The following is a 26,589-nucleotide window of genomic DNA, read 5'->3' as shown; positions in this document are numbered from 1 at the left end:
CCACCACACTGTCCTGGTTCTACTTCACTGATTTGTCCTCATTCTCCTTTGCTGCTCTCTCTCATCTTCCTGAATTCTAAATCGCGGAGACCACGGAGCTCAAGACTCTTGTCTTCTTTATCTACAGTCGCTACCTATGTGATCACATCTGTCATCGCGCATCGTTGTTACTGTCTGAAAGTGTCCTCAGCATGCGTGGGCTGGAAATTTCATCTCAATGCAACAGCACTGGGAGGTGGGGTCTTCAGGGGAGTATTTAGGTCAGCAGGGCTCTGCCCTCATAAACAGATGAATGCCATTTAGAAGGGCTGGTGCTCTGCTCTTTCGTGTCCTCCTGCTTCCTGCCTTCTTCATCAGTTACCCAGCCTCAGATTTGCTCTTACAGACCAGACTGCCATCTATAAAATAACAACTTCCAATTTTACATCCCCACACAAGATGTCTGCAGTCCTTGAACTCAGACTCACATAGCCAGCCCCCTACCAGACGTCCACGTTCATGGATGTTTCAATACCAATACGTATAAAATATCTAATTCCCTACCATTCTCAAGTCCCTGAGTCTTCCCCAACTCAGTAGATGTTGTTTGTTTTTTCCAATTGCTAACTTGCCCAGAATAAAGACTTTAGGCCACTCCTCTCTCATATATTCTCCCTCTTTCTCCACTAAAATCTATTAGCAAACCCTGTCCTACCTCTAGAATATCGCCAGAATATGACCATATCTCACCAACTACACTACTCAGTTGGAATCCAAGCTATCATTAAGCTGCTCCTGGCTATTTGCAAAATCCCTCTCGTGTGACCACCATACTTCCCTCACTATCATCCCACTCTTAAGGCAAGTAAAACTTGTAAATAATTAAAGCTATAAACAGAACTAGTAAAGCTATAAGCTGGATCATATTACTTCTTTCTAAAAATTCCCCAAGTTTTTATGATGTCCTTGAAGACTCTCTAATGTCTGAGTCCCCCACTATTTCTCTGAATCCATCTACTGCTTCTCCCCTGTTCGCCTCACTCCAAGCACCCTGGCCTCCTTGCTGCCTCAGATCTTTATCAGCTCCCTGGAGAGCTCTTCCCAGACGTGCATGGGGATCCTCCCCACCCCTTGTTTTAAATCTGCTCAGTGTTAGCTTCTCTGGCCACCCTACGTACAATACCAGATCTGCAATGCTTTCAGGGCTTGTCCTCATTAACCAGCCTTACTTTTTCCAAGAGCACTTTTCTGTACCTAACAGGTTATAGTTAGCTTGTTAATCACCTCCTCCCACAAGAATGTGAGGTCCATAAGCAAAGAAACATTCTCTGCTCATCATCCACAATACTTGAACAATGCCTGGCACACAGTAGGTCTACAATGAAGACTGAATGAAAAAGCCATTCTTATGCTGTAAATAGTAGATATCATAAGCATATAATTTCTCAATTATATCCTATTAAATATGTATCATCACTTCCAGGAAGGGGAAGTGGATATACTTTGCCCCTATCCCTCCTGCTACATGTAACTAACTCCCTGGACATTATATAGAAAATAAACAGAAGATTCTGAAAGGTGCAGAGAAAGGCACACAGTGCCTTTTGATGGAAAACACAGTAGTGAGTTCCTTAGGTTTTCTTTTGGCTTCAGACAAGCTAGACTTGGAGCTGAGGAGGTTGGCAACCATGAAATACAACGGGCACAGATGAAAAAGCCCAACAAAGCTTGCTCTGCCTAGCCAAGGGACCAAACAATGGGGCAACCTAAAAGACATTGAGTTTTAGAAAACAAATGCTCTCCAACCATCAACACTCGGGGTGGGGGTGGGGGTGGGGGTGGGGGGACTATGGTCCCATTGCCCCACCCCACCCACCAAGTGTGACAGGGAGTCTCAACTCTTCCCTCACCAACCATGACAGGCACTCCCAGCTTCCTCTAGGGCGTCCGAGGAAGCCGAGGAGGGATCCTGCACGTTGATTCCTTCTGGGAAGTAACAAGGACGTCCGACCTCCCCACAGCGTTAGCAGAGACCACGCTGGGGGCTGGGACTTTTTAACCCCGTATCCTTGTCTCGGCCTGGGTGGTGACGGAGAAGGCCTGTTAGAGAAATGGAATATCCAACCTTCCCAGCAGTAATGGGGCTGCCGCTCACTTACTACCTGGTGTCGGTAGAGGCCATTTGGAAGAAGAAAGGAAACACTCTTAGTTCTCCCAGCCAAATAACAGTGCAGGACTTGGAGGGACCCAGGCTCCACCCCCCTGTGGTAACACAGGAACCTCCACATTCACATGTCAGGGCCGGTCTTCCACCCTATGACAAAATATTGAAGTGGTGCCCTCTTCCCTGCTGTTAGCAGTATGGGAAGCGGCCAGATAAAAGTTGGAACAAGATCCAGTCTCATAACATAATGTCCAGAATGTCCATGTTTTCACTGAAAATCACTCATGGGGCCAGCATTGTGACACAGCAGGTAAAGTTGCCGCCTCCTATGCCGGTATCCCATATGGGCTCTGGTTCCCATCCCGGCTGCTCCACTTCTGATCCAGCTCCCTGCTAATGGCCTGGGAAAAGCAGCAGAAGATGGCCCAAGTGTGCGCCCCTGTCACACTTGTGGGAGACCCAGCTAGGCTCCTGGCTCCTCACTTTGTCATGGCTCAGCTGACCATTGTGGTCATCTGGGGAGTGAACCAGCAAACGGAAGATCTCTGTCTCTCTATAAATGACTTTCAAATAAACAAATCTTAAAAAAAAAAAATGCAGTGCCAGCATCCTACGTGAGTGCCAGTTTGAGTCCCAGCTGCTCCACTTTAGATCCAGCTCTCTGCTATGGCCTGGGAAAGTAGCAGAAGATGGCCTAAGTGCTTGGGCCCCTGCACCCATGTAAGAGAACTAGAAGAAGTTCCTGGTTCCTGGCTTCAGATCAGCTCAGCTCTGGCCATTTGGGGAGTGAACCAGCAGATAGAAGACCTCTCTCTCTCTCTCTGTCTCTCTCTCTGCCTCTGCCTCTCACATAAATGAATAAATCTTAAAAAATAAATAAATAAATCACTTAGGCTTATGCTGTGGCACAGTGGGTTAAAGCTCTGGCCTAAAGTGCGGGCATCCCATATGGGCGCCAGTTCAAGTCCCGGCTGCTCCTCTTCAGATCCAGCTCTCTGCTATGGCCTGGGAAAGCAACAGAAGATGCCCCAAGTCCTAGGGCCCCTGCCCCGACGTGGGAGACCGAGAAGAAGCTCCTGGCTCCTGACTTCAGATCAGCTCAGCTCCAGATCGGCTCAGCTCCAGCCATTGCAGCCATTTGGGGAGTGAACCAGCGGTTGGAAGACTTCTCTCTATATATAACTCTATCTTTCAAATAAATAAAAACAAATCTTAAAAAAATCGCTCATCCTACCAAGAACCAAGAGGATCATAAACTGAATGAAAAAATAAACACCAATATATTATATAATCCAAAATATATGGAGAAGAATATTTAATAAGACAATTACATTATAAATGATGGAAATAAAGCAGCGTAAGATACAAGAGACACATAAAGCAACAGAACATAGATGAGAGATTTCAAAAAATACAGTAAGTAAATCCAAACAGAATTATAAAAAAAGTTCAAGTAATCTATAGGAATCAGAAAAAGAGAAAAAAGAAGTGGAATAAAAACAGGGAAAAAAAGCAGAAAACAAAAAATAAAAGACAAGCATTATTATATCAAAAAATACAACAAATGTAAATTATTTAAATATAACAATTGACTAAAGCATTATTGAATTATATATAGCAAGGATAAAACTTTCATGAATGTCTATTTATCCAACATTAATCAAAAGAAAGTAAGGAAAGGATTCTAGGAAAAGAGCAGAATCTGTCTCCCCGCCTCCCCACCCCCAACCCCCGCCCCCCGCCCCCCATAACAATTATACTGGAAGAGTCTGCTTTAGAAATGGTGAATTTACTAAAGATTTTCAACTTCCAGCGAAAGGCTTGATGGTAAATTGTGCTCAGTTGCAGCTCTTAGCCCAGTAGCAGCTACTCATTCCCTAGCTCCACAGCAGGCAGCTGTTCATATGTTTCTGGAACACCTAACACACAGCTTACAGGAGGCAGGGTAAGCAAAACAAAAACAAAGAAAACCCCAAACCTGCCCTCCAGATATCAGAACCGTGTGCTTGGGTCACACCTCTGCTTCAGATCACAGAGGCGCAGAGACAGAGCTGGGAGGCTGTGGTTTTGCACCTCCCTTCATTGTAGCAAAGCCTTCTGCCACTGGCTGGAGTGACTCCCAAAGGACTTACAGGGCCAAGCCCTCCTATTCTCCCTTGATGTTCCTCTTTTTCCCCTTTCTGCAGCCAGACATTAAAAATGAGTTTGTTTGAAAACAACTGAATATACAGAGAAAATTACGAAGTGGTGACACATGACCAAGGAAAGACACACACTTGAAAACACCTTATGTTGACACCTGACGCTTGGTGTAAAGACAGCCTAAAACAACAACAAAAAAAAAATAAAAATAAAAAATGAAACAAATAAGCAAATCTTGAGGGAGAGAATCTGAGTTCCAGAGTCACAACATTATAAAATTCAAATGCCCAGTTTTCAGAAACTAAAAAAAAAAAAAAAAAAAAAAAAAAATCACAAGGTATTCAAAGAAAGGAAACATGGCCCCTTTGAAGGAAAAAAATTAACAGAAACTGTCCCCCCAAAAGGTCTAATGACGGCCTCCTCAACAAAAATTTTAAAACCACTGTCTTGAATAAATTCAGGGAAATAAAAAAGTGGAGAAAGTCAAGAGAACAATGTATGAACAAAATGTCAACACCAATTAAAGAAACTGAAAACCTAAGAAGGAATAAAAGAAATTCTATAGCTGAACAGTACAATAAATGAAACAGAATATTCACTACAGCTATTCAAAGGCAGGTTTGATCAGACAGAAGAAACAATCAACAAACACAAAGATAGGACAATGGAAACTATTAAGTCTGAGGAAAAGGAAGAAAAAATAGTTAGAGAAGTAAACAGAACCCAAGGAGCTCTAGGACATCATCTTTCCCAGGATGAGAAGAGAGATGCAGGGGCAAGCAGACGATCTAAGAAACAATGGCAGGAAATTTCCCAAATGTGATCAAGGACGTGCATATAAACATCCAACAATCTCAATAAACTCCAAGTCAGATGAACTCACAGAGCTCAGCACTGGCTTACACGACTGTGAATCTTCCCAAAGACAGAGAAAAATCTCAAAAGCAGCAGGAAAGATCCTACTCACCATCTCTCCCTCTCTACCCCTTTTAAGTAAAATGACAACAAAATTTTTAAAAGAATATAGAACTTCTAAAACTTAACAACAAAATAACTGATTAAAAATGAGCAAAGGACTTATAGACCTTTCGCCAAAGAAAATAAACAAATGACCAATGAGTGCATAAAAAAATGCTCAACATAACTAATCATTACAGAAGTGAAAATCATAAACACAGTAAAGTACTCGCAACGGTGATGGTAACAAAGTAACAAGTGTTGTTGAGGATGTGGAGAAACTGCAACCTTTGTACAGTTAGGGAGAATGTAAAACCAGGCAATCACTGCGGAAAACAGTATGGTGGGTGTTTCCTCAAAAAATTAGAAATAGAATTAACATATGAGAGCAATTGCATCTGGGTATATGCTCAAAAAATTAAAAGTAAAGTCTCAGATATCTGCAGACTCATATTCTTAACAGCACTATTCACAACAGCTAAAACATGGAAGCCATCCAAATGCCCATCGACAGATAATGGAAAGGCAAAGTGTGGTGTCTATACTCTATGTGAAAGAAACATGAAAGTTGTCAGGACCAAAATGGAGTTGCCTGTGTCAACGCCAACAAAAATAAATAAATGAAGCCATGAGGTTATAAAGAAAGGGTCTTACATACAATTGCCGGACAGTAACCATTCCACAGAGGTCACCATAACCTTACACACAAGATACTTCTATGGTGACAACTGCCCAGCAAGTCTCTGTTCAACCTTAGGCTAATGCCACTCTGGTTAATAATCTTTGTGGAAAAAAGATTATTGCTTCAAAATGTCTTATGAATCTTCCTCATTTGCACCTTTTCAATTTTTCCCTTGCCTTAGCCTCAATCTCTTTGAATATGCCCATAGTTTACTATGGCAGTGCTTTGCTATTCGCAAACTAGTGTCATTAGCTTTCAATAGTCTCTCCTCTTATTTGTGTTAGCTTGTTATTTAGATTGATATATACAATGAAATAGTATGCAGCCTTAAAAAAGAAGCATATTCTCACATATGCTATACATAGAAGATCCTGGAAGGCATTCTTCTAAGTGAAATAATTCAGCTACAAAAAATAAAAATATAGGGCCGGCGCCGCAGCTCACTAGGCTAATCCTCCGCCTAGCGGCGCCAGCACACCGGGTTCTAGTCCCGGTTGGGGCGCCGGATTCTGTCCCGGTTGCCCCTCTTCCAGGCCAGCTCTCTGCTGTGGCCAGGGAGTGCAGTGGAGGATGGCCCAGGTGCTCCCCATGGGAGACCAGGAAAAGCACCTGGCTCCTGGCTCCTGCCATCGGATCAGCGCGGTGCGCCGGCTGCAGCACGCCGGCCACGGCGGCCATTGGAGGGTGAACCAACGGCAAAGGAAGACCTTTCTCTGTCTCTCTCTCTCACTGTCCACTCTGCCTGTCAAAAAAAAAAAAAAAAAAGACTCATTTTCAACTAGCTTTGTACATAAAATACCATCTCTATACTAAGTAAAGATTTCAACAATTTGCACACACACACCAAAAAAACTATTTGAGAACTAGTTTTAGAGTTAACTCTCAGTACAACTCATTGAGGACATAGGTCCTGCCTGAGAGTTAGTGCACAGAGACTCTTGTTGTTAACTTAACAATTGACACTCTTATGTACGATGTCAGTGACCACCCAAGGCTCTTGAAATCAGCTGCCTAGGCTCTGGAAGCCTTTTGAGAGCACAAACTCCATCAGTATTTGGACAGGGCCATAAGCAAAGTGAAAGTTCTCTCCTCCCTTCAGAGAAAAGCACATCCTTCTTTGATGGCCTCTTCTTTCCAGTGGGGTCTCTCTCACTTAGGTCCTTCATGTAGAACATTTTTTGCCACAGTGTCTTGTCTTTCCATGCCTGAAGTGCTCTCACAGGCCTTTCAGCCAGAGCAGGAAGCCTTAAGGGCTGATTCTGAGGTCAGAGAGAAAATATTTATATTCAAGTGACCATGAACGTATGCCAAGATAAACCACCTACTAGATCATAATTCAAACCACAAATTTTTTAAAAACATAATCTTAAAAAATGTGTTCTTTGACCACATAGAATTAAACTATAAATAAAATGTTAAAAAGAAATCATTGAAAACTAAATAGCACATTTCTAAATAATTCACTGTTCAAAGAGAGAGCCTCAAAAGAAATTTAAAAATTATATTAAACTGTCTTCAGTGGATTTTGTATCAGCTTTGTGAAGTGAATTAGAAAACCTATTTCACAATTTTAAATCTCCCAGGGTCAAAATCTTCAGGTCTTCAATGACTTCATTGGAGGATTCTATCAAACATTTAAAGAAAACACAAATTTTACACAATTTCTTTCAGAAAATAGAGGCTATTTTCCATTCTTTTCACAAAGCTCATATTATCCTGAGACAAAGACAGAGAGGTACAAGAAAAAAAGTATAGGCCACTATTGCTAAACACAAAAATATTTAATAAACAGAATTCACCAGTATACAATTATACCACATGAGTGAGAAATTGAGGCTGATTCCAGAAATGCAAGGCTAGTTACTATTCAAAAGGAATCGATGCAATCTACCATATTAATAGAATAAAAAAGAGAAATAACCTGATCATATCAATCACTATAAAAATTCATGAAATTCAATACCTATTAGTGCTAAAATCTCAGAAAACAGAACTAGAGGAAAACTTCCTAAACTTGATAAAGCATATCTATAACTAACTTTACATTAATGGTCAATGATGGGGGCTGGCACCGTGGCACAGCAGATAAAGCCGCCACCTGCAGTGTCGGCATCCCTTATGGGCACTAGTTTGAGATCTGGCTGCTCCACTTCCAATCCAGAAGACAGAGATATCAGTTCTTACCACTCTTATTCACCAAAGTGCTGGAGTTACAGTCAGTTAATAAAGAAATTAAAAAGTAAAAAGCCAGCCAGAGCTGTGGTGCAGCAGATTAAAGCCCTGGTTTGCAGTGCTGGCATCCCATATGGGCGCTGTTTTGCATCTTGGCTGCTCCACCTCTGATTCAGCTCTCTGCTATGGCCTGGGAAAGCAATGGAAGATGGCCCAAGTACTGGGGCCCCTGGTGGCAGCTTAACCCACTACATCACAGTGCCAGGACCTCAGTTGATTTTTGATAAAACAACAAAAGAAATTCAGTACAGGGAAGATAGCCTTTCAACCAGGAGAAAATCCTCAGGAATTAAATCTAAACAAAGAAATCTTAGATTAACATCAAAAAGAGCATCCATAAAATACAATCTACAAATTGGACTTCTTCGACATTAAAACATTTGCACTGTAGGAGAGTGATATCAGAAAGATGGAAAAGTAGGAAAACTACCTTCAATCTCTCATAGAATCACTAAGTTAACAATGATATACTGACCAGAATGCCTTTACAAGAGTTATTTTAAAAACAGATTGCAAGTACCACAGATGAGCATAAAACCAAGAATGGCCACATTGAAATAAGTAACAAGAGTATTTCTTTTTTTTAATAATTTTTTTATTTAATAAATGTGAATTTACAAAGTGCAACTTTTGTATTGTTGTGGCTTCCCCCCTCAACCTCCCTCCCTCCTGCGGCCCTCCCCTCTCCCACTCCCTCTCCCATCCTGCCCTTCATCGAGTTTCATTTTCAATTACCTTCATATACTGAAGATCAACTTAGTATATACTAAGCAAGGATTTCAACAGGTTGCACTCACACAACCGCACAAGGTATAGGGTATTGTTCGACTAGTAGTGTTGTTTTTAAGTTTCATAGTAAAACACATTAAGGACAGAGATCCTACATGGGGAGCATGTACCCAGTGACTCCCGTGTAACAAGAGTATTTCACGTTACCTATATCATCAGCCCCTTCCTCAAGCCTGCACAAGACACATCATCAGCCGGCGCCACGGCTCACTAGGCTAATCCTCCGCCTTGCGGCGCCAGCACACCAGGTTCTAGTCCCGGTTGGGGCGCCGGATTCTGTCCCGGTTGCCCCTCTTCCAGGCCAGCTCTCTGCTGTGGCCCGGGAGTGCAGTGGAGGATGGCCCAAGTCCTTGGGCCCTGCACCCCATGGGAGACCAGGATAAGTACCTGGCTCCTGACATCGGATCAGCGCGGTGCACTGGCCATGGCAGCCATTGGAGGGTAAACCAACGACAAAGGAAGACCTTTCTCTCTGTCTCTCTCTCTCACTGTCCACTCTGCCTGTCAAAAAAAAAAAAAAAAAAAAAAAAGATAGATCATCTCTACACACACTTCAGCTTCAAAGATGGCGTAGGGAGTGAAAGGGCCATCCCATCCAGCACTGCTGGCCTTTCTGTACACGTCTCAGGGGACAGGTTCCTGCCTTGCCTCCCGTGGAACGAGGACAGAACCACCATAAATTGGACTTCTGGGAATCTAAGTACAAATGAGAAAGGGCAGGTAGACGACTACAGCCCAACACAGCTCTGTAGATTGGGAGAAGGCTTAGAAGCTGAGATATCTCTCCAAAGAGAGAGGGAGGATGCTGGCACTGGTGTTCAAATCCTTGTTCTCTCAGTGTATTGCCTGAGGGGCCGCTGTCTGCCCCCCTTCACCTTAAGTACCCACAACACAGAGTGTGATAGTGGCAGCTAAGAACAAAGGAGAGGGGTTGGCTGGCTTGCTGCTCCACAGGGTCCCAGAGAGAGCTCTGTCTCTCTGCCTTTGAAATAAATAAATGACATATATACATACATGTATACATATATTTTAAAGCTTTAAAATAAAAAATAATAATTTCTGAATATTTCCCAAAATCAGGGAAGGGAAATGAGACCACAGATACAATATACCTAAAGTCTACACAGAGCGCATTATAATCAAACAGTCAAAAGACAAGGAGCTTTTTGAAAGTAGCAAGAGAAAAATGACATGTCACATACCAGGGCACCTCAATAAGACTATCAGCAGATTTGTCAAGAGAAACCTTGCAAACCAGAAGAGAATGTAACAATATACTCAAAGAGCTGAACAACAAGAAATTCCAACTCAACTTAGATAAATTCATTCCATGAACTACTGATTTCTAATAAAAAGAATTAATGATACATGCCACAATTTCCATGAATCTCCTGATAAAAGTGCTGAGTGAAAAATGTCAACTCCAGAAGTTTTCGTATTTTATTATTCCATTTATATAACATTCTTAAAATTATAAAAGTGTAGGACCTAATAATAGATTAATGATTGCCAGAGATTGGGTGAGGGTGGGAAGAAGAAGGAAGTAAAGATGGCAACGTAGTAGATCCTTCTGTGGAAGGAACTGATCTGTTTCCTCACTGCATGAAAGTCTTAGTCTCCTGGTTGTGCTTTAGTAGTAATGCTGGATAGTAATTTGAAGATGTTACCTTTGGAAGAAATTGGGTAAAGGTAACAGGTAACTTCTATGTATTATTTCTTATAATTACTTGTGAATATGCAGCCATCTCAAAATATGTTAGGCCAGGTGTTGTGGCACAGTAGGTTAATCCTCCACCTGTGGCACCAGCATCCCATATGGGTGCCAGTTCTAGTCCCGGCTGCTCCTCTTCCCATCCAGCTCTCCGTTATAGTATGAGAAAGCAGTGGAAGATTGCCCAAGTCCTTGGGCCCCTGCACCCACGTGGGAGACCCAGAAGAAGCTCCTCGCTCCTGGCTTCAGATCAGCCCAGCTCTGGCCATTGCAGCCATTTGGGGAGTGAACCAGTGGATGGAAGACCTTTCTCTCTGTCTTTCCCTCTCACTGTCTGTAACTCTGCCAAATAAATAAATAAAAATATTTAATATATATATATATATAATGTTAAATTAAAAATTAAATCATGTAATTGTGTATATATATGACCAGTGGTGACCAACCCAGAGAATCAGTTTTTAGCTGTAACAGTTTTGTTTGCTTGTGGACCATTATAGAGTCTCTTATCCTGGCTTAGGAGATATTCTAAATTGTCTAGGTCAGTTGCAGACACTGCTTGGCATCAAAATTTATCTATTAAGTTAAAGATTCTCAAGAATTTCTTAAGTCTTTCTCCAGATGACTTTGATGCTATGAGCCTGGCACCCAGTCTCAGGAAAATTCTAACATCTAGATTCAAGAGTTAATCCAACTATGTGAATGGCAGTCTAGTGTCTGGTAACTATTGGGAGAAAAAAGGTTCTCAAGAAATTGTCACAGTAGTCAATTAAAAAAAAAAAAAAGGTTTGGGGAGGCCAGCACTGAGGTGTAGTAGGCTGAGCTTCTGCCTGCATTGCCAGCATCCCATATGGGCACCGGTTCAAGTCCCGGCTGCTCCTCTTCTGATCCAGTTCTCTGCTAATGGTCTGGGAAAGCAGTGGAAGATACCCATGTAGGAGACCCTGAAGAAGTTCCTGGCTCCTGGCTTCAGATCAGCCCAGCTCCAGCCATCGCAGCCATTTGGAGAGCGGAAGAAAACCGTTGTAACTTTACCTCTCAAATAAATAAAAATTTTTTAAAAAAAAGTTTTGGATTACTCTAGCTTTAAATCAACAAGCTTTTGAATTATTTCTCTATAGAGATAACTGAACATGGCAGGTGTGCCACTTCCTAAATACTTGATTATATTAGTTACCTATTGCTGCATAATAACTCACCCTCAACCTTAGCGATTAAAAACACAAACAACTTTATTACCACAGTTCCTATCCATTAGGACTTGCAAAATGACTGGGCTGGGCGTTTCTAGCTCCAGGCGCCTCCCAAGAGGGCAGCTGGGTTGTTGACCAAGCCCACAGTCACCTGAAGCTTTGACTCACCTGGAGGAGCTGCTTCCCAGGTGACTTGCACACGTGGCTGCTGAGTTGGTGCTGGCTGCAGAGACAAGACCTCACTTCCTCCTCACATGGGTTTCTCCTGAAGGCTGCTTGAGTAGCCTCAAGACAGGCCCCCAGAGAAAGCAACCCAAGAGAAAGAGCCAGCAGAAGCTATATTTTATATAACTTCATCTCAAAAATCACATATTGTTACTTTGCTATGTCCCACATTCTAGGAGAGGGCACTGGATATGGTCTTTTAGAAAAAAATAGTGTAAAAAAATTAAAGGACAACTTTTTAAACCACCACAACGACTATGGAAACTTAACTCCTATGAACTCCAGTTTCCACTGATAAAAAATTATAATGGAGGCCAGCATTGTGGCATAGTGGGTTAAGCCACTGCATACAACACTGGCATTCCATACGGGAGCCAGTTTGTGTCTCATCTGCTCCACTTCTGATCCAGCTACCTACTAATGGCCTGGGAAATGCAGCAGATGATGGCATTTCTACCCATGTGGGAGACCCAGATGAACCTCCTGGCTTCAGCCTAGCTCATCTCTGGCCATTGTGGCCATCTGGGGAGTGAACTAGTAGATGGAACATCTTTCTCTCCATCTCTCTCCCCCACACCCCTTTGTGTGTGTGTGTGTGTGTGTATAAAACTCTGAATTTCAAATAAATAAATAAATCTTTAAAAAAAGATTATAATAGAGGTCAGTGCTGTGGCATAGCAGGTGAAGCTGGCCACCTGCACTGTCAGCATTCCATGTGGGTGCCAGCTCGTGTCCTGGCCACTCCTCTTCTTATCCAGCTCTCTGCTATGGCCTGGGAAAGCAGTGGAGGATCCTCTAATTCCTTGGGCCTCTGCACCTGCATGGGAGACCTGGAAGAAGCTCCTGGCTCCTGGCTTCGGATCAGCTCAGCTCCGGCCGTTGCAGCCATCTGGGGAGTGAACCAGTGGATGGAAGACCTCTCTCTCCCTCTCTCTCTTTGCCTCTGTCTCTGCCTCTCTGTAACTCTGCCTTTCAAATAAATAAATTTTTTTTAAAAGATAATAATGACCCAACCTCAGATTGTTGAAAAAATATTATTTATAGTATGTACCAGTAAACACTAGAATTCAATGTCTAAATTTTTCTTTTTCCAGAACTAAGGAACTACATCATTAGAGTTTCTCAGTTCAAAGCCAGCCCAAGAACAAAGGGGAAGGTCACTACTGTGCCCTGGGACCCATGTCCTAGGAAATGGTAAAGAGCACACTCTGTTTCTTCACATCATATCTTCTGCCCTCTTTGCCTACATCATATCCTAAAAGGTTATTTTTCCTGGAAATTTCCAAGCCTCCAAATCTTTCCAGTTTTATTATCAAAACTACCATTCCTTTGTCCAAATCCCTCAGGTGGGTCCACTTTCTATTGTCTTCTAAGGAATAGCTAAAACCTATGGCCAACGCCCTTTTAGAAGTGGAGCATTGTGTAGTTAGCATCGTTTGTGATCACATTTGCAACTGATGGTAAGAGAATGGGAAAGAAGCCTAGTACCTTCTCTAAAACTCTTACTTCAATCCAGATTAGAAGATTGAAGATAAACACTATACCTTAAGCAAAGTTGAACCTGTCACTCATTCATGCTTCACATAAATACTCTAATCAAATAGTAATCTGACAGTATTTACCCAACCTAAACCAACTCCACTGTGAAAATGAGAACTGAAATGGTGGAAGAGGGGTCTTTTTCCAACTGGAGAGACCCGGGAAAAGGAGAGATGCGGTTATCTTTTTAATGTGGATATTCTCTATGGCATTTGTTATCCCCAGGAAATATGAAGTCTCTGCCATAATGACAGGAAAAGCAGTTAGAGAAGAATCCTAATCCAGGTTTGGGAAAACAGAAAGATCATTTTGCCTGAAGTCTTTACAGTTGCCTTACGTTCATACCAATCCCATGGTTGCCAGGTAGGCCTATCCTGTTTATGTGTCTTGGTGATGGACGGTCCTGATAAGGCATCTAGTGTGTTGACATCACACAGCTACAGAGAGCAAGAGAAAATGAGATTTAAATTAAGGTGTTTTGCTTCAAAACAATTCATTCCCTTCCAGCTGGCAAAGGAAATTGTGACCAATATGTTCATGACTATTTCAAAAAGTTCATGGACAATGGGATTAAAGATAAGTTTTTTCTGGTGCAAAAAAATGTTGAAACCCATGATTTTTTTTTCTAACTTTTTATTTCAAGATAGTGTTAAATTTACAAAAGAAAAACTGTAGAGTTGTACAAAAGTCCCAATATATTTTACATGCAATTTCCCTTCCAATATATTCATCACAATCTGTAACCTACACTCAATTTCCCCAATTTTTTATTTTTTTATATTTTTATTTGACAGGTAGAGTTACAGACAGTGAGAGATAGAGAGAGAAAGGTCTTCCTTCCGTTGGTTCACTCCCAAATGGCCGCTATGGCCGGCACTGTGTTGATCCAAAGCCAGGAGCTTCCTCCTGGTCTCCCATGTGGGTGCAGGGCCCAAGGACTTGGGCCATCATCATCCACTGCCCTCCCAGGCCACAGCAGAGAGCTGGACTGGAAGAGGAGCAACCAGGACTAGAACCGGCGCCCATATGGGATGCCGGCACCGCAGGCAGAGGATTAACCAAGTGAGCCACGGCGCCAGCCCCTCCCCAGTTTTTTAAATCCAAACTCCCTCTGTCCCTCCAACCCCTCCCAGCCCCTAATAACATTTTTTGTTCATAGGAGGGAAGACATTTTTGTCTTTCTGTGTCTGTCTTGTTTCACTTGACATGATGTCTTCTAGTTCCAACTACTTTGTGGCAAATGACAGCATTTCATCCTTTTTTTATGTCCATAGTACTCCATTGTGTATATGTATACACACACATATATGCATGCATCTCAAAATGGTTTTGCACCAAAATAAATATCTATCATTTAAGTCTATTTTCCAAGAACTTGTTGAAGTCCCCTCATACAACTGGAAAATAAAATCCCACATGCTCTGGAAAAGAAGTCAGGTTTGGTTTGCATGCATTTCATTCCAAGGTCCTAATTGCATTGGCAATGACTATCTTCATTCTCCATTCTCTGAGACCTGTGTTGGTCCTCCACCATGACCTACCTCCTTCCCAGCCTTAGCCTACGTGCTCAGGGGAGGGGGTGTCTCCTCAGGAGATAGCCCTGTCACACTGGTTGTATCAGGGATGAGCATGTGACCCAATGAACCCCAACAAAGCCTTGCTTATAGTTTTTCCTAGAAATGCTTGTTTCCATATGCCTTGAACCTGTAAAGATGCAAGATTCTGGAGGCTACAGCTGTCATGCTATCATCCAAAGACGCCCTTCCTAAAACCAGAGCCAATGCAAGTAGAGTCATGAGCTAGAGAAATCAACCCAGTCCCGATGGTGCCTTTGGAACCACTGCATCAATCTGAACCTGAAGCTGGAACATTCCAGTTACAGTAGCTCGTAGATCAAGGTTTCACTTGAGCCCATTCACATGGGCTTTCCTGTCACTTGGAACCAAGAGAGTCCTGATTACTGTAGTTTACACTCTTCTCTTCAGAAATAACCACCAGATGTTTTTTTCTGAGCATAAAGTCAAAACTGGTTAAGTTTTAGTTTATTTGCATATTAGCATAAAATGGAGTTTCCCCTGAGATGTTCTCTTTAGAGAAGAACCACCAAGCAGCTTCTCCTTGTTGGAGCCTCTCTGGATGCCAGCGGGCAGAGGGACAAGTCCTCTGTGCCCTTGGCCCACTTCTCAGGGCTGTTGCCAAGGAATAAACACAAACACTGACAAGGAATACTCACTGTGAGTATAGTCAGATGGCACCTGTTATTTAATAATGAGTTTGGACATATTAGAGAATGGGATGTACAGGCCAGGTGAGAAGGTGACTAAACACAAAATGAGTCAGTGGTGAAGCAAATCCAAGTTGACTTTTTTTTTTTGAAAGGCAGAAAGAGAGAGAGAAGGAGAGAAGGAGAGAGGGAGGGAAGGAGGGAGGGAAGGAGGGAGGAAGGGAGGGAGGGAAAGGGAGAAGGGGAGGGGGAGAAGGGGGAGAGAGAGCGAGTGAGCAAGCATGCTCCCATCTGCTGGTTTACTAGTTTACTCCCCAAATGCCCACAATAGCCAGGGCTGGGATGTAACCAAATAGGGAAGCTGGGAATGCAATCTATGTCTTCCTTGAGGGTGGCTGGAACCCAATTATTTGTGCCATCACCACTGCCTCCCAAGGTCTGCACTGGTGGGAGGCTGGAGTCAGGAGCCAGAGCTGGGAATTTAAGCAAGGCACTCCAATATGAGAGATGGCCATCTTAATTGATAATTTAGGTGCCTACTTTCAATCTTACTCTTCTTGTGATTTCTTGTGTGGTGGGTTGAACGGTAGCCCCCTAAAAGGCTATGTCTATTTCCTAACCCCCAGAACTTGTTTGTATTACATTATAGTGAAAGATTGAATATTATTTTACAGTGAAATATGTGATTAAAGAAGGGATCTTGAGAGAAGGAACTCACCCAGCAGAATCCAGGTGGGCCTTGAATAAATGTGTCTCCATACGTGATGGACATAAGGCCCACACAGGAGCAGACAGCGTGAAGACAGAAGCCAAGGTAAAGAAACAACTTCTAGAAGCTGGAAGAAGCAAAGGACAGACTTTCCATCAAAGCTCCCAGAGGAAGTGGAGGCCTACTGGTGTCTTAACTTCAGACTACTGGCCTTCTGGATGATGAGAGGAAAAAAAAAAAAAATACCTGTTCCTTTAAACCACTCAGTGTGTGCTAATTTGTCATTGCATGGACACATGTCCACATCACAGGATCACACTCCTGGCCACACATTCAAACCACCTAAGTGGCTTTACCATTACTAAACGGAAGGTAGCATCTTGAAGACTAACTCATCAGAATCTTGGGCTAAGATCTTAGGCAGCAGTAGATTTAAGCATTCTTCCAGATGACTTTAACATGCAGCCAGGCTTAAAACAACCACACAGTGACTTCAGGTGGCTGATTTAGGTTTTTTTTTTTTTTTTTTCTAATTTGATTGCTCAGATGTTTTGGCCTCTTCACAGGCTATGCCCAGAGATTGGAGTGCCAAACCTAGTAAAACGCTCAATTCAATAAAACCACTTTTTTCCCCCTGTAACGGAGTAGTTGCTCCATTTCTATTAAAGGCTGTTCAGGAGGAAATGCAATGCAGAACCCACCTGGTCACCAACAAATTGTTTAATTTTGCTGCTTGGTGGAATGGGAGGAGGGAATGAAAAAGTGCAGAGGGAGCAGGAATGGATGAGAATTCAGCCACATTCCCAGAACCTACGCTAGCCAATGACAGCTCTGGAGATCTGCAACCTCAAGATCCAGAATGAACACCTTGGGGGCCTTGTTTTGGGGACTTCCCTAGAACAAACACCACGGCTGCTATTCCTTCTAAAACCGAACCAGCTTTCGTACACTCTTAGAAAATCACAGACTGTGAGAGTAGCTCCCACAGCCAGCTCCTGGCCTGCCAGAGCTCAGCTCTGCCCAACCTTCTGACACAGAATCTGAATCTGAACAAGTAGAGACAGGGTTAGTGCTTATTATCTAACCTTCCAGATCAGCACTATGAAGGACTTGAGAAACGAGACCCTAGGCAAACTACATCCACCCATACCACTGAGTCACTTTCTTCAATGGGGATCTGACTTGGGAGGCCAATGTACACAAAACACACAAGAGAGGTGCTTCTGCACTTGAGGAGAACCTGAGCCTTCCTGTGCCAGACCTTTGGTGTAGAGAGATACTAAGAGCCCTTGGCCATGAGAGGTTCAGCTTGAAGGCAACCACTGCTCTGACACTGCACCAACTCCAGTAACCAGGACCCACGTTGTTTACCACCTAACTGTGCTGTCCTGACACGTGTCTGATCCCTCATGGGACTCTCCCAGGCGTATGAGCTTCCCAGTACTTCTGTGTGAAACTCAGTAGCTAACACAAATGCTTAAACAATTTTAGAACGTATTGTCTCATAGCTCTGAAGGTATGAAGTCCAAAGCCAAGGGGTTTGCAAGAGCTTCCTCCCCTTGAAGTCACTAGGGAAGAGTTCTTCCTTGACTGTTCCTCGTTTCTGGTGATGGCCAGAAATCCTGGGCATTCCTTGGCTTGTAGTGGCATTACGCCCATTTCTACCTCTATCCTCTCATGCCTTCTTTCTGCTGTCTTTCCGCATCTCTCTTCTTAAAAGGACACCAGTAATAATAGATGTATGACCCATCCTCATCCAGTATGACCTCATTTTTTTTAAAAAAATTGTTTATTTATTTTGAAAATCACAGTTACAGAGAGAGAGAGAAATCTTCCATCCACTGATTTACTCACCAGACAGTCACAACAGCCAGAGCTGGGTCAGACCAAAGCCAGGAGCCAGGAGCTTCATCCATATTTCCCATGTGGGTGGCAGGGGCCATTGTCTACTTCTTTCCCAGGCCATTAGCAGGGAACTGGATCAGAAGTGGAGCAGCCAGGACAAGAGCTGACACCCATATGCCACACCAGCACTGCAGGTAGCAACTTAACCTGCTATGCCACAGCGGCTGCCCCAGATCTCATCTTTAAAATAAATAAATAAGAGATTTCTTTTATTTATTGGAAAAGCAGAGTGTTGGAGAGAGGGAGAGAGAGAAAGAGATCTTCCATCTGTTGATGGACTCCCCAAATGGCTGTGACAGTCAGGGAATGTCACAGGTGGTGTTAACCTGCTGTGTAACAGCAACAACTCAGTATGGCCTCATCTAATTGCATCTGCAAAGAACCTTCAAGGGCTCCACTATTCAACCCAGTACACAGCTCTGTTCTTACCTTTGAGTGTACCCACATGGCTGGATACCACCCCCAGAAGCTATCCTGCCACTGGATACCCTGGCTCTGCCTCTGGCTTGCATCAGCATCTAATGACTAATGTTTGGGCCTCCTGGCTGTCTGATCTCCAGGCTCCAGACGTGACCACCCTAACCTGTCCTGCCACCAACCAACCAGAACAGAATACTTCCTTGCATATTTGCCTTTCCAGATTCCAATCAGGAAAAAAAGGATGAAGTTTTCTGCAGAAAATCCTACACTGCCTTTTCAGTTATGGAAAAATTTCCCTGGAAACACCACTCTGACCCATTCAGTATCCCCCCTTCTTAATGATGGCTCATGTAACTTTCCTGGAAAGTGTTCCTTACCATCATTCCAGAGCCTCCTTTTTATTCTCAAAGCACCTTTATTCTCTGAATATTTTAACACACACTTGAATAGAGCAAAAATATTTTAATCTGAATTTGATTTTATTTACTCGCAGCTTTCTCTACCCCCCCCCAAAAAAAAAAACAAAGAATAAAAAGATTCAAGGCCATAAACACAGATGTATAAAGTGTAGCAAGGTAGCATAAAATTTACAGAATAGGAAGGCATATGCAAATAATGGTATGAAAGTAACAGAGAACAATAACTAAAATTAATACTCAGATTCTATGCCAACAAGTCAGATATGCTTGCTAGAATAGGAAAAAAAATTAACTGTGATAAAATATAGAAATATAATTTTCTACTAACCAATGCAATCAGTGATCATAAGCAGACAAACCAACACACACACACATACACACAATTCAGTTGTTCAGGGGGGTCTTCACGGCTTCTAATCTGAGACCAGGGGAAATTTCTCCTCTGGGTCTTCACAGGAAAAGTCACTGAGCCATGCTACAAACAATATCCCTGCAGAATGTCCAAGGAAAACATTCATAGGAATAGAAGCTTACAGTCATTTCACAGAACGGCTATCCTAAGACTGGATCATCAGTTGGATCATCAGTTGGGAGAGGACTGGAACTTATACCAAAAAAAGGATAGGTAAGACATGTGGAATTCTCAGAACAGAGTACCCAAGAGGAGAGAGAGGCCGGAGATCTGCAGACTGTTAGTGTAATTATATTAGGAAACAATCACCCAAAACTATCAAAGGGAGCAATACTCAATGGAGCCACAACGAATCTCCTCTCTCCTCCATCAGCAAGCCAAAGGACCCACTTCCAACCACCGGATCCAGCTCCAGAGAGTAATCTCAATGTCTGCTGCCGGAGTTGGGAGGACTGGAGTAGAAAATGGTCATTTGAAACCTCACTTTGGAATTTCATCATTTTTTTTTTAATCCTAATTGAGCTTTCCCATATTTATGTCTACACTAATCACTTTGCTTAAAAAACAAAAGGTACTGGCCACTGGTAATTGAGAATTTAGATGGGTGGGAAGACACATGCTCCAGAATACCCTATGACATTTGATTAACATATAGACTCTTTCTAAAGAACGTATAGTATTAGAACAATGGGCTGAGGCATAGCATTGAATATAATCAGAAGCCATTAAAAACCAATACGGCCAGCACCGTGGCTCACTAGGCTAATCCTCTGCCTTGCGGTGCCGGCACACCAGGTTCTAGTCCCGGTTGGGGCGCCGGATTCTGTCTCAGTTGCCCCTCTTCCAGGCCAGCTCTCTGCTGTGGCCAGGGAGTGCAGTGGAGGATGGCCCAAGTGCTTGGGCTCTACACCCGCATGGGAGACCAGGAAAAAGCACCTGGCTCCTGGTTTCGGATCAGCGCGATGCGCCAGCCGCAGCGCGCCGGCCACGGCGGCCATTGGAGGGTGAACCAACAGCAAAAGGAAGACCTTTCTAACTCTGTCTCTCTCTCACTGTCCACTCTGCCTGTCAAAAAAAAAAAAAAAGATCAGATTACTAAAGACAGATGCTAAAACCCATAGAAGAGACTTGTGCTTTCAGCAAAGACAGGCTAACAAGAAACATTTACTCTCCAGGACAATAAGAAAAAGTCAAATTATATGAAACAATGTCTTACAAGACAGACAGTGATCATTGAGAGACAAAAACCAAGTGAGGTCAGCCTTATAACTGACCCAGCTAGGGGACTCAGAAAGAAGGTGGGAGACTTCCTGAGTTGAGAAAACAGAAGTGACATCTCTTGAGATCAAGACATGTAGAATTCTCAGAACAGAGTACCCAAGAGGAGAGAGAGGCCAGAGATCTTCAGACTGTTAGTGTAATTATATGAGGAAACAAAACTATCAAAGGGAGCAATACTCAATGGAGCCTGTTTCTACCAGCCAGACAGAAAATTCCTCAGGCATGAAATAGCGGTTAGAATACTCCAATACTTACCTCAGAGGAAAAGATGAATTAGCCGGAGCCCTAACGCTCCACTTGAACAACCTAACAAATCAGATCAATATCTGAAGGAACAAATAACTTCCAAGTGACCTAACTGCATCCCTGAATAAACCCTAGGGATAGTTACAGGAATAGGAAAACACCAAACACTCAACAAGATGCAACTTCTTATCACACAAAGATTACCAGTCACGCAAAAAGCAGAAAAACACTTCCCATAATAGTAACAATTAACCCATCAAAACAGGCCAAAAAATGACACAGATGTCAATATTAGTAGGCAATGACATTAAACAGCTATTAAAACTACGCACCCTTGTGGGAGACCCAGATGAGGCTCCTGGCTTCACTTTGGCCCGGCCTTGGCCACTGCGAACATCCGGGGAATGAACCAGCAGAAAGGAAGATCTCTCTCTCTTTAACTCTGCCTTTTGAGCGAATGGATAAATCATTTTAAAAATATATGTAAAGAGAAGTAAGTCTACAATTTTAATCTGACATGTCAATTCTCTCTGAATAATTGATAAAACAAGTAGACAGAAAATCAGCATGATACAAGAGATGTGAAAAGTACTATCAATCGAATCAAATTAACCTATAGACATTTTTAGAACACTTCTCCTCACTGCAGTATGTATATTCATGTTTACACAGAACATTTGCCAAGAAGACACAACCTGGCAGTAATGTGAGTTTTAAACTCAATAAGTTTGAAAGGATTTAAGTCATAAAAAGTCATATTCTCTGTCCAAAATGGAGTTAAGTTAGAAATTGATAACTAAAGTCATCCAGAAAATCCCAAACATTTAAAAACCAAATAACACCCTCCTAAATAAGACGGATAAGAGAATAAGTCAGAAGAGAAATATAAATATTTTGAAATGAATGAAAATGGCAAAAACATCAGAATTTGTGAAGTGTCATAAAACAATATTTGTGGTGGGAGTCAGAGTAATAAATGTCCCTATTAGAAGAAAGGTAAGGTCACAATCGCTAGGCTCAGCTTCCACCTTAGGAAATTAGAAAAAGGAAAGCATGTTAAACTCAAGGCAGGCAGAAAACATTATGAAAATAAAAACTGGAAACAAATAGTAAACAGGAAATAGAGAAACTCAATGAAAGAAAAATCTTCTTCTTTGAGATCCATAAAACTGATGTTCCAGTCAGACATACCAGAAAAAAGTTTTTTAAAAATGACTAAGCTCATAGAGTGTGTGCATCATGCTTTCTCACACTTCACCAACATTTACAAGTCCAAAGATCCCAATGCTATATGAGTATTTTGATAACCAAGAACATACTACATCAACTCAATCTGTTAGAAAAAACTGTAATTCTGATTTTCCTGGGGATGAAAATTGTGTAAGACAAAAATGATAACAAGCCTCTAAAAACAAGTTTTGGCTAAGTTACAGTTAAGACACTGCATTCCCTTACTGTCCAATTTAAAATGACGCACACAGCAACAGGGTATACTAACGGTAATACTTCTAAGACAATTCATAATCAGATGGGTATTATTGAATGATTAGCAAGACGGTATTTTTCCATTCAATTACTTAATGTACTCCTATAACACAGCCAACAGAAATGCACACCCACTGATGGCTATCACCAAAATATAAATACAAACATATTTGCATAGGTTTCTTCTTTTATACTTCCTTCTGCCCCTCTGCTGCCAACCCTGAGAGATCTACAGTGTGTATAAGATTGTGGTTTAACAATTCCAGGTCCAAGACACATCTTTTATATCAACTATAATAAAAAGATACATACAAATTGGTTAACTCACTACCTCTACTATTTATCATACACGGTCACCCTAGGACATCTATAAAGCTTAAATGTTGTAAAGAATGATTTTTGTTCATAATAAACACAAGTACTTTACCTGAAATGCACAAATGCACCTACTGGTCTAATCTAAAACCATCTTCTAGATACAGAGATACTAGCAAAGGTCTTTCCCTTTCCCTTCCCCTCCACCACTCCAGTGGCCAAGCCCACAGCTTGTTTGCCTGTCCACCTGTTGATTAACATTTTGGTTGTTGGCAGGTTTGGGCTACTAAAAATAAAGCCACTACAAACAATATTATCTGAATATTTGCATGACCATACGCTTCTATTTTTCTCAAGAAAATATCTAGAATTGAATGACTGCATCACGTGTTTAACTTTTAAGAATGAAAAAATGTTTGCCCAACTGGCTGCCATTTTATAACTCTATTAACATTGTATGAGACTTCCACTTCCTCACCAATGCTTGGTATGGTCAGTCTTTTTAATTTTAGCCAACCTAGTAGATACATCCTGGTACCTCATTGAGGTCAATTTACATTCCCCTAATGACTGATAATGATCATCTTTTCATATTCTTATTTTCCATCTGCATGTCTTTGGCAAAATATCTATTTGTTTAATCTGATTTTTTGAAAATTATTTTTATAGTTATTTGAGAAGAAAAGAGAGGGAATGAATAAGAGAGTTTCCATCCATAGACTCACTCTTCAAATGCCTGCAGTGGCCAGGACAGGGCCAGGGTTGCTAGGATGAAGCCAGCAACCAAAAATCAATCCAAGTCTGCTATGTGGGTAGCAGGAACTCAATGACTTGAACTACTGCTGTTACCAACCAGGGTCTGCAGGCGGCTGAATCAGAAATCAGATCTGATTCCAATCCAATGTGCAACTCCACCTTTGTAATCAGCATCTTAAATTTAAGGTGCAGTAGCAATTCATTGGAGAGAAAAAATAGTACTTTCAACAAATTTAACTAGAATAATTGACTGTCCAAAATAATAAGAATAAACTGGGAAATTAGACTTCATCAAAATGATAAAACAGACAGATACAAACTGAGAGAAAGTATTTGCTAAGAACTTAGGTGGTAAAATACTAGCACTCAGAATACATAAACAACTGTCAAAACTCTATAAGAAAACAAACAACCCAATACACTAATATTTGGATTTGCTCAATCAATATGTAACTTGGGCAAGTGAAGAGCATTGGCTGACTAAGGAATAGAACAGGTAAGTTTTCCAGGATAGAAGCAAGATCACACTCTGCTCCTTAACAAGAACAGAGACAGGACAGAGAAAGAGATTGTACTCACACAACAAAGGATGTGGAGATGTTTCATGGTAAAATAGGAAAAACATCAAAGTCAACTGCTCCTATTTTGTTCACAATAACTCCTAAGGTCAGCTTTGACAACACAAAGCAAATAGAAGAGAACAGTTTCATCCTGGCCTACAGCCTGTTTAAGATTAGATAATATGGCATAGATACAGAAGATATTTGGAATTAAAAAGTAGAAATATCGAAGACTGAATACAAGGAGTGCAGGACAACTTAAGTCACAGATCACTATATGGACCCCTCTTCCTACACCACTTCCCACCCACAGTTCAGGGACTAGACCTTCGTACCAGGACCAGCTTCAGGGCCTGCCTTCCCAAGCTTGCTCCATTCACCCCAACACAATGCCACAGCAACAGTAATCTCAAGGACAAACTTAGATAGCAATGTGAGACACATGACACACAGCCGTGAACATCCAGAGCTCAATAAATATTGGCTTCTGCTTCCCTTCACCCTCTCCCAGAACGAGATGGAAGGCAAATTGCACTTCTGGCCTCAGTTCAGAGGTTTTAAAAATTTAGAGCTTCTATGTGGCACTGAGTCTCATTTTAGGCTCCTGAGTTGAGCAAAGAAATTTTTTAAACAACTTGAGTCCAGACTTCCGTATCCCCATTGCCACGCACGGCAGGCAGTCAACCGAGGAACGGAAAGAGCCCCGGTTCCAGAAGCAAGTCACCAGGCTCTGGCAAAAATCAGTAGGTAGATGACTTTTGTACTCTGTGCAGGGACAAAGCACACTGGTGCTCCCCCTCCCACTTGCCAAGGGCCCCTTATCAGAGCATCCCTGTTGGTCTTCCCATCGTCCTTCACTCAAGCCTCTTACAGAGGGAGGGTAGCTCAGCTTGGTACCTAGCTCTGGGTCTTTTCCGAGCTGGTGCCACTGCAAAAAGCCTGTGGTTGTGCGGCCCCTGCCATTGCTGAGTACTTTTTAAGTACAGTATTAAGAGACCTACACAGTTCAACATCTACACTGCATACAAACCCCCAAACCACCTTACCAATACTAAGGGTGGTGGGAATCGGTCTCTAGTTGATGAATTCTTGGGTCTACCTCTCAGTCAGTTCTGAACCTGGGTAGGGAAGAAGGGTGACTTTCTAAATGCCCTAAAAACCCAACCTGTCCATCTGCCCTCTGTCCTGTGCACACTCAAAATGCAGACAAGCCCCAGATCCTTGGCATGACCCTGGTTCCTCTCAGATTTTTTCACCCATCTGCTGTGCTCAGGTTGACATTGCTGCCACCCAAAGTTTACCCCAGAAAGAGCAGGAGATGCACACTGGTGCTTCTTCGTTTCACTGTAGAGGACAAGTACCAGGCGCAGAGCCTCTTCCCTGTCTCCCGTAAGATCCAGCATGGTTCTGAGAAGCTGGAACTGGGATAAAGAGCGGGGGTCCTGGGTTCAAGCCCTGTTCTGCCCCTTCCTTGCTGTGTAACTTGGTATAGATCACTTCTCCAGTCTGGATCTCTTTTTCCCTGTTCTGTTTGTGGTTTTAAGTGACATTCAGTTAGATCTAAAGTGAGCGATGGTCCTTTCTTCAATGTGGTAAAAGTGAAATGCACAAGAGCTCCAAATCTGGTTTACACTTTTGGCAAACACAGTCCCGTATTTTTCAGATGTGCTTATGATGTCATCCCATTTAGAATGAACACTCCAAGTCTCTTACTGCTTCCCATAAGAATTTAAATAAAGGACTTGGAACCCAAGAATTCTCAGAAAATACTGACCTCCAAGTTCCCAATTTAACAACAACAACAACAACAACAAAAAAGCAGTAGAGATTTTCTAAAATATGCCCATTGCTTTGCTATAGAACCTAGCTAAATTATGTTATAGTTTTATACTCAGTGTCCCGGCAATTCTATAACATTCAGTTTTCTTAAGGAGGTATCAGTAAACAATAGCCTACAGGCCAAAACTTGTGCACTGGCTGTGTTTATAAATAAAGTTTTATTGGAATACCACCATGCCCATGTGTTTACAAGATGTCCGATGGCTACTTTCCTGCTTTAGCAGGAGAGGCACTGTTGCCACAGAGACTGAATAGTTGCAAAGCTTAAAATAGGTATTTTTCTGACATTTTACAGAAAAAAAAAATTGTTGACCTCCCAATCTAAAACATCTTTCATTTGTTCTTAATTGTTCCAAATTATGGATGTCTCATGAATGTGTTTGACACATGATCAAATCATGATAA

At 42.2% G+C, this 26,589-nt stretch overlaps 1 protein-coding gene across 9 annotated transcripts in view; it reads right to left on the bottom strand.

Moving 5' to 3' along the window:
• The window catches only part of SRD5A2 (steroid 5 alpha-reductase 2), a 106,703-nt gene that overhangs the window by 25,227 nt on the left and 54,887 nt on the right, over positions 1-26,589 (bottom strand). The window contains exon 1 of one of the 9 annotated variants that reach the window (XM_089327776.1): positions 18,401-18,626. The exons of the other annotated variants lie outside the window; for them this stretch is intronic. Coding sequence (XP_089183902.1) covers positions 18,401-18,489 — 89 coding nt within the window. The 5' untranslated portion in view covers positions 18,490-18,626. Of the gene's footprint in view, positions 1-18,400; positions 18,627-26,589 lie in introns of those variants that run through there. 9 annotated transcript variants of the gene reach the window in all.

This window comes from Oryctolagus cuniculus, chromosome 2 (assembly GCF_051225735.1).
Source record: "Oryctolagus cuniculus isolate XC-2025 breed Fujian yellow rabbit chromosome 2, ASM5122573v1, whole genome shotgun sequence".
Taxonomy (NCBI): domain Eukaryota; kingdom Metazoa; phylum Chordata; class Mammalia; order Lagomorpha; family Leporidae; genus Oryctolagus; species Oryctolagus cuniculus.
The sequence above is the reverse complement of the archived record's forward strand: the minus strand, read 5'-3'. Positions and strand labels throughout refer to the sequence as shown.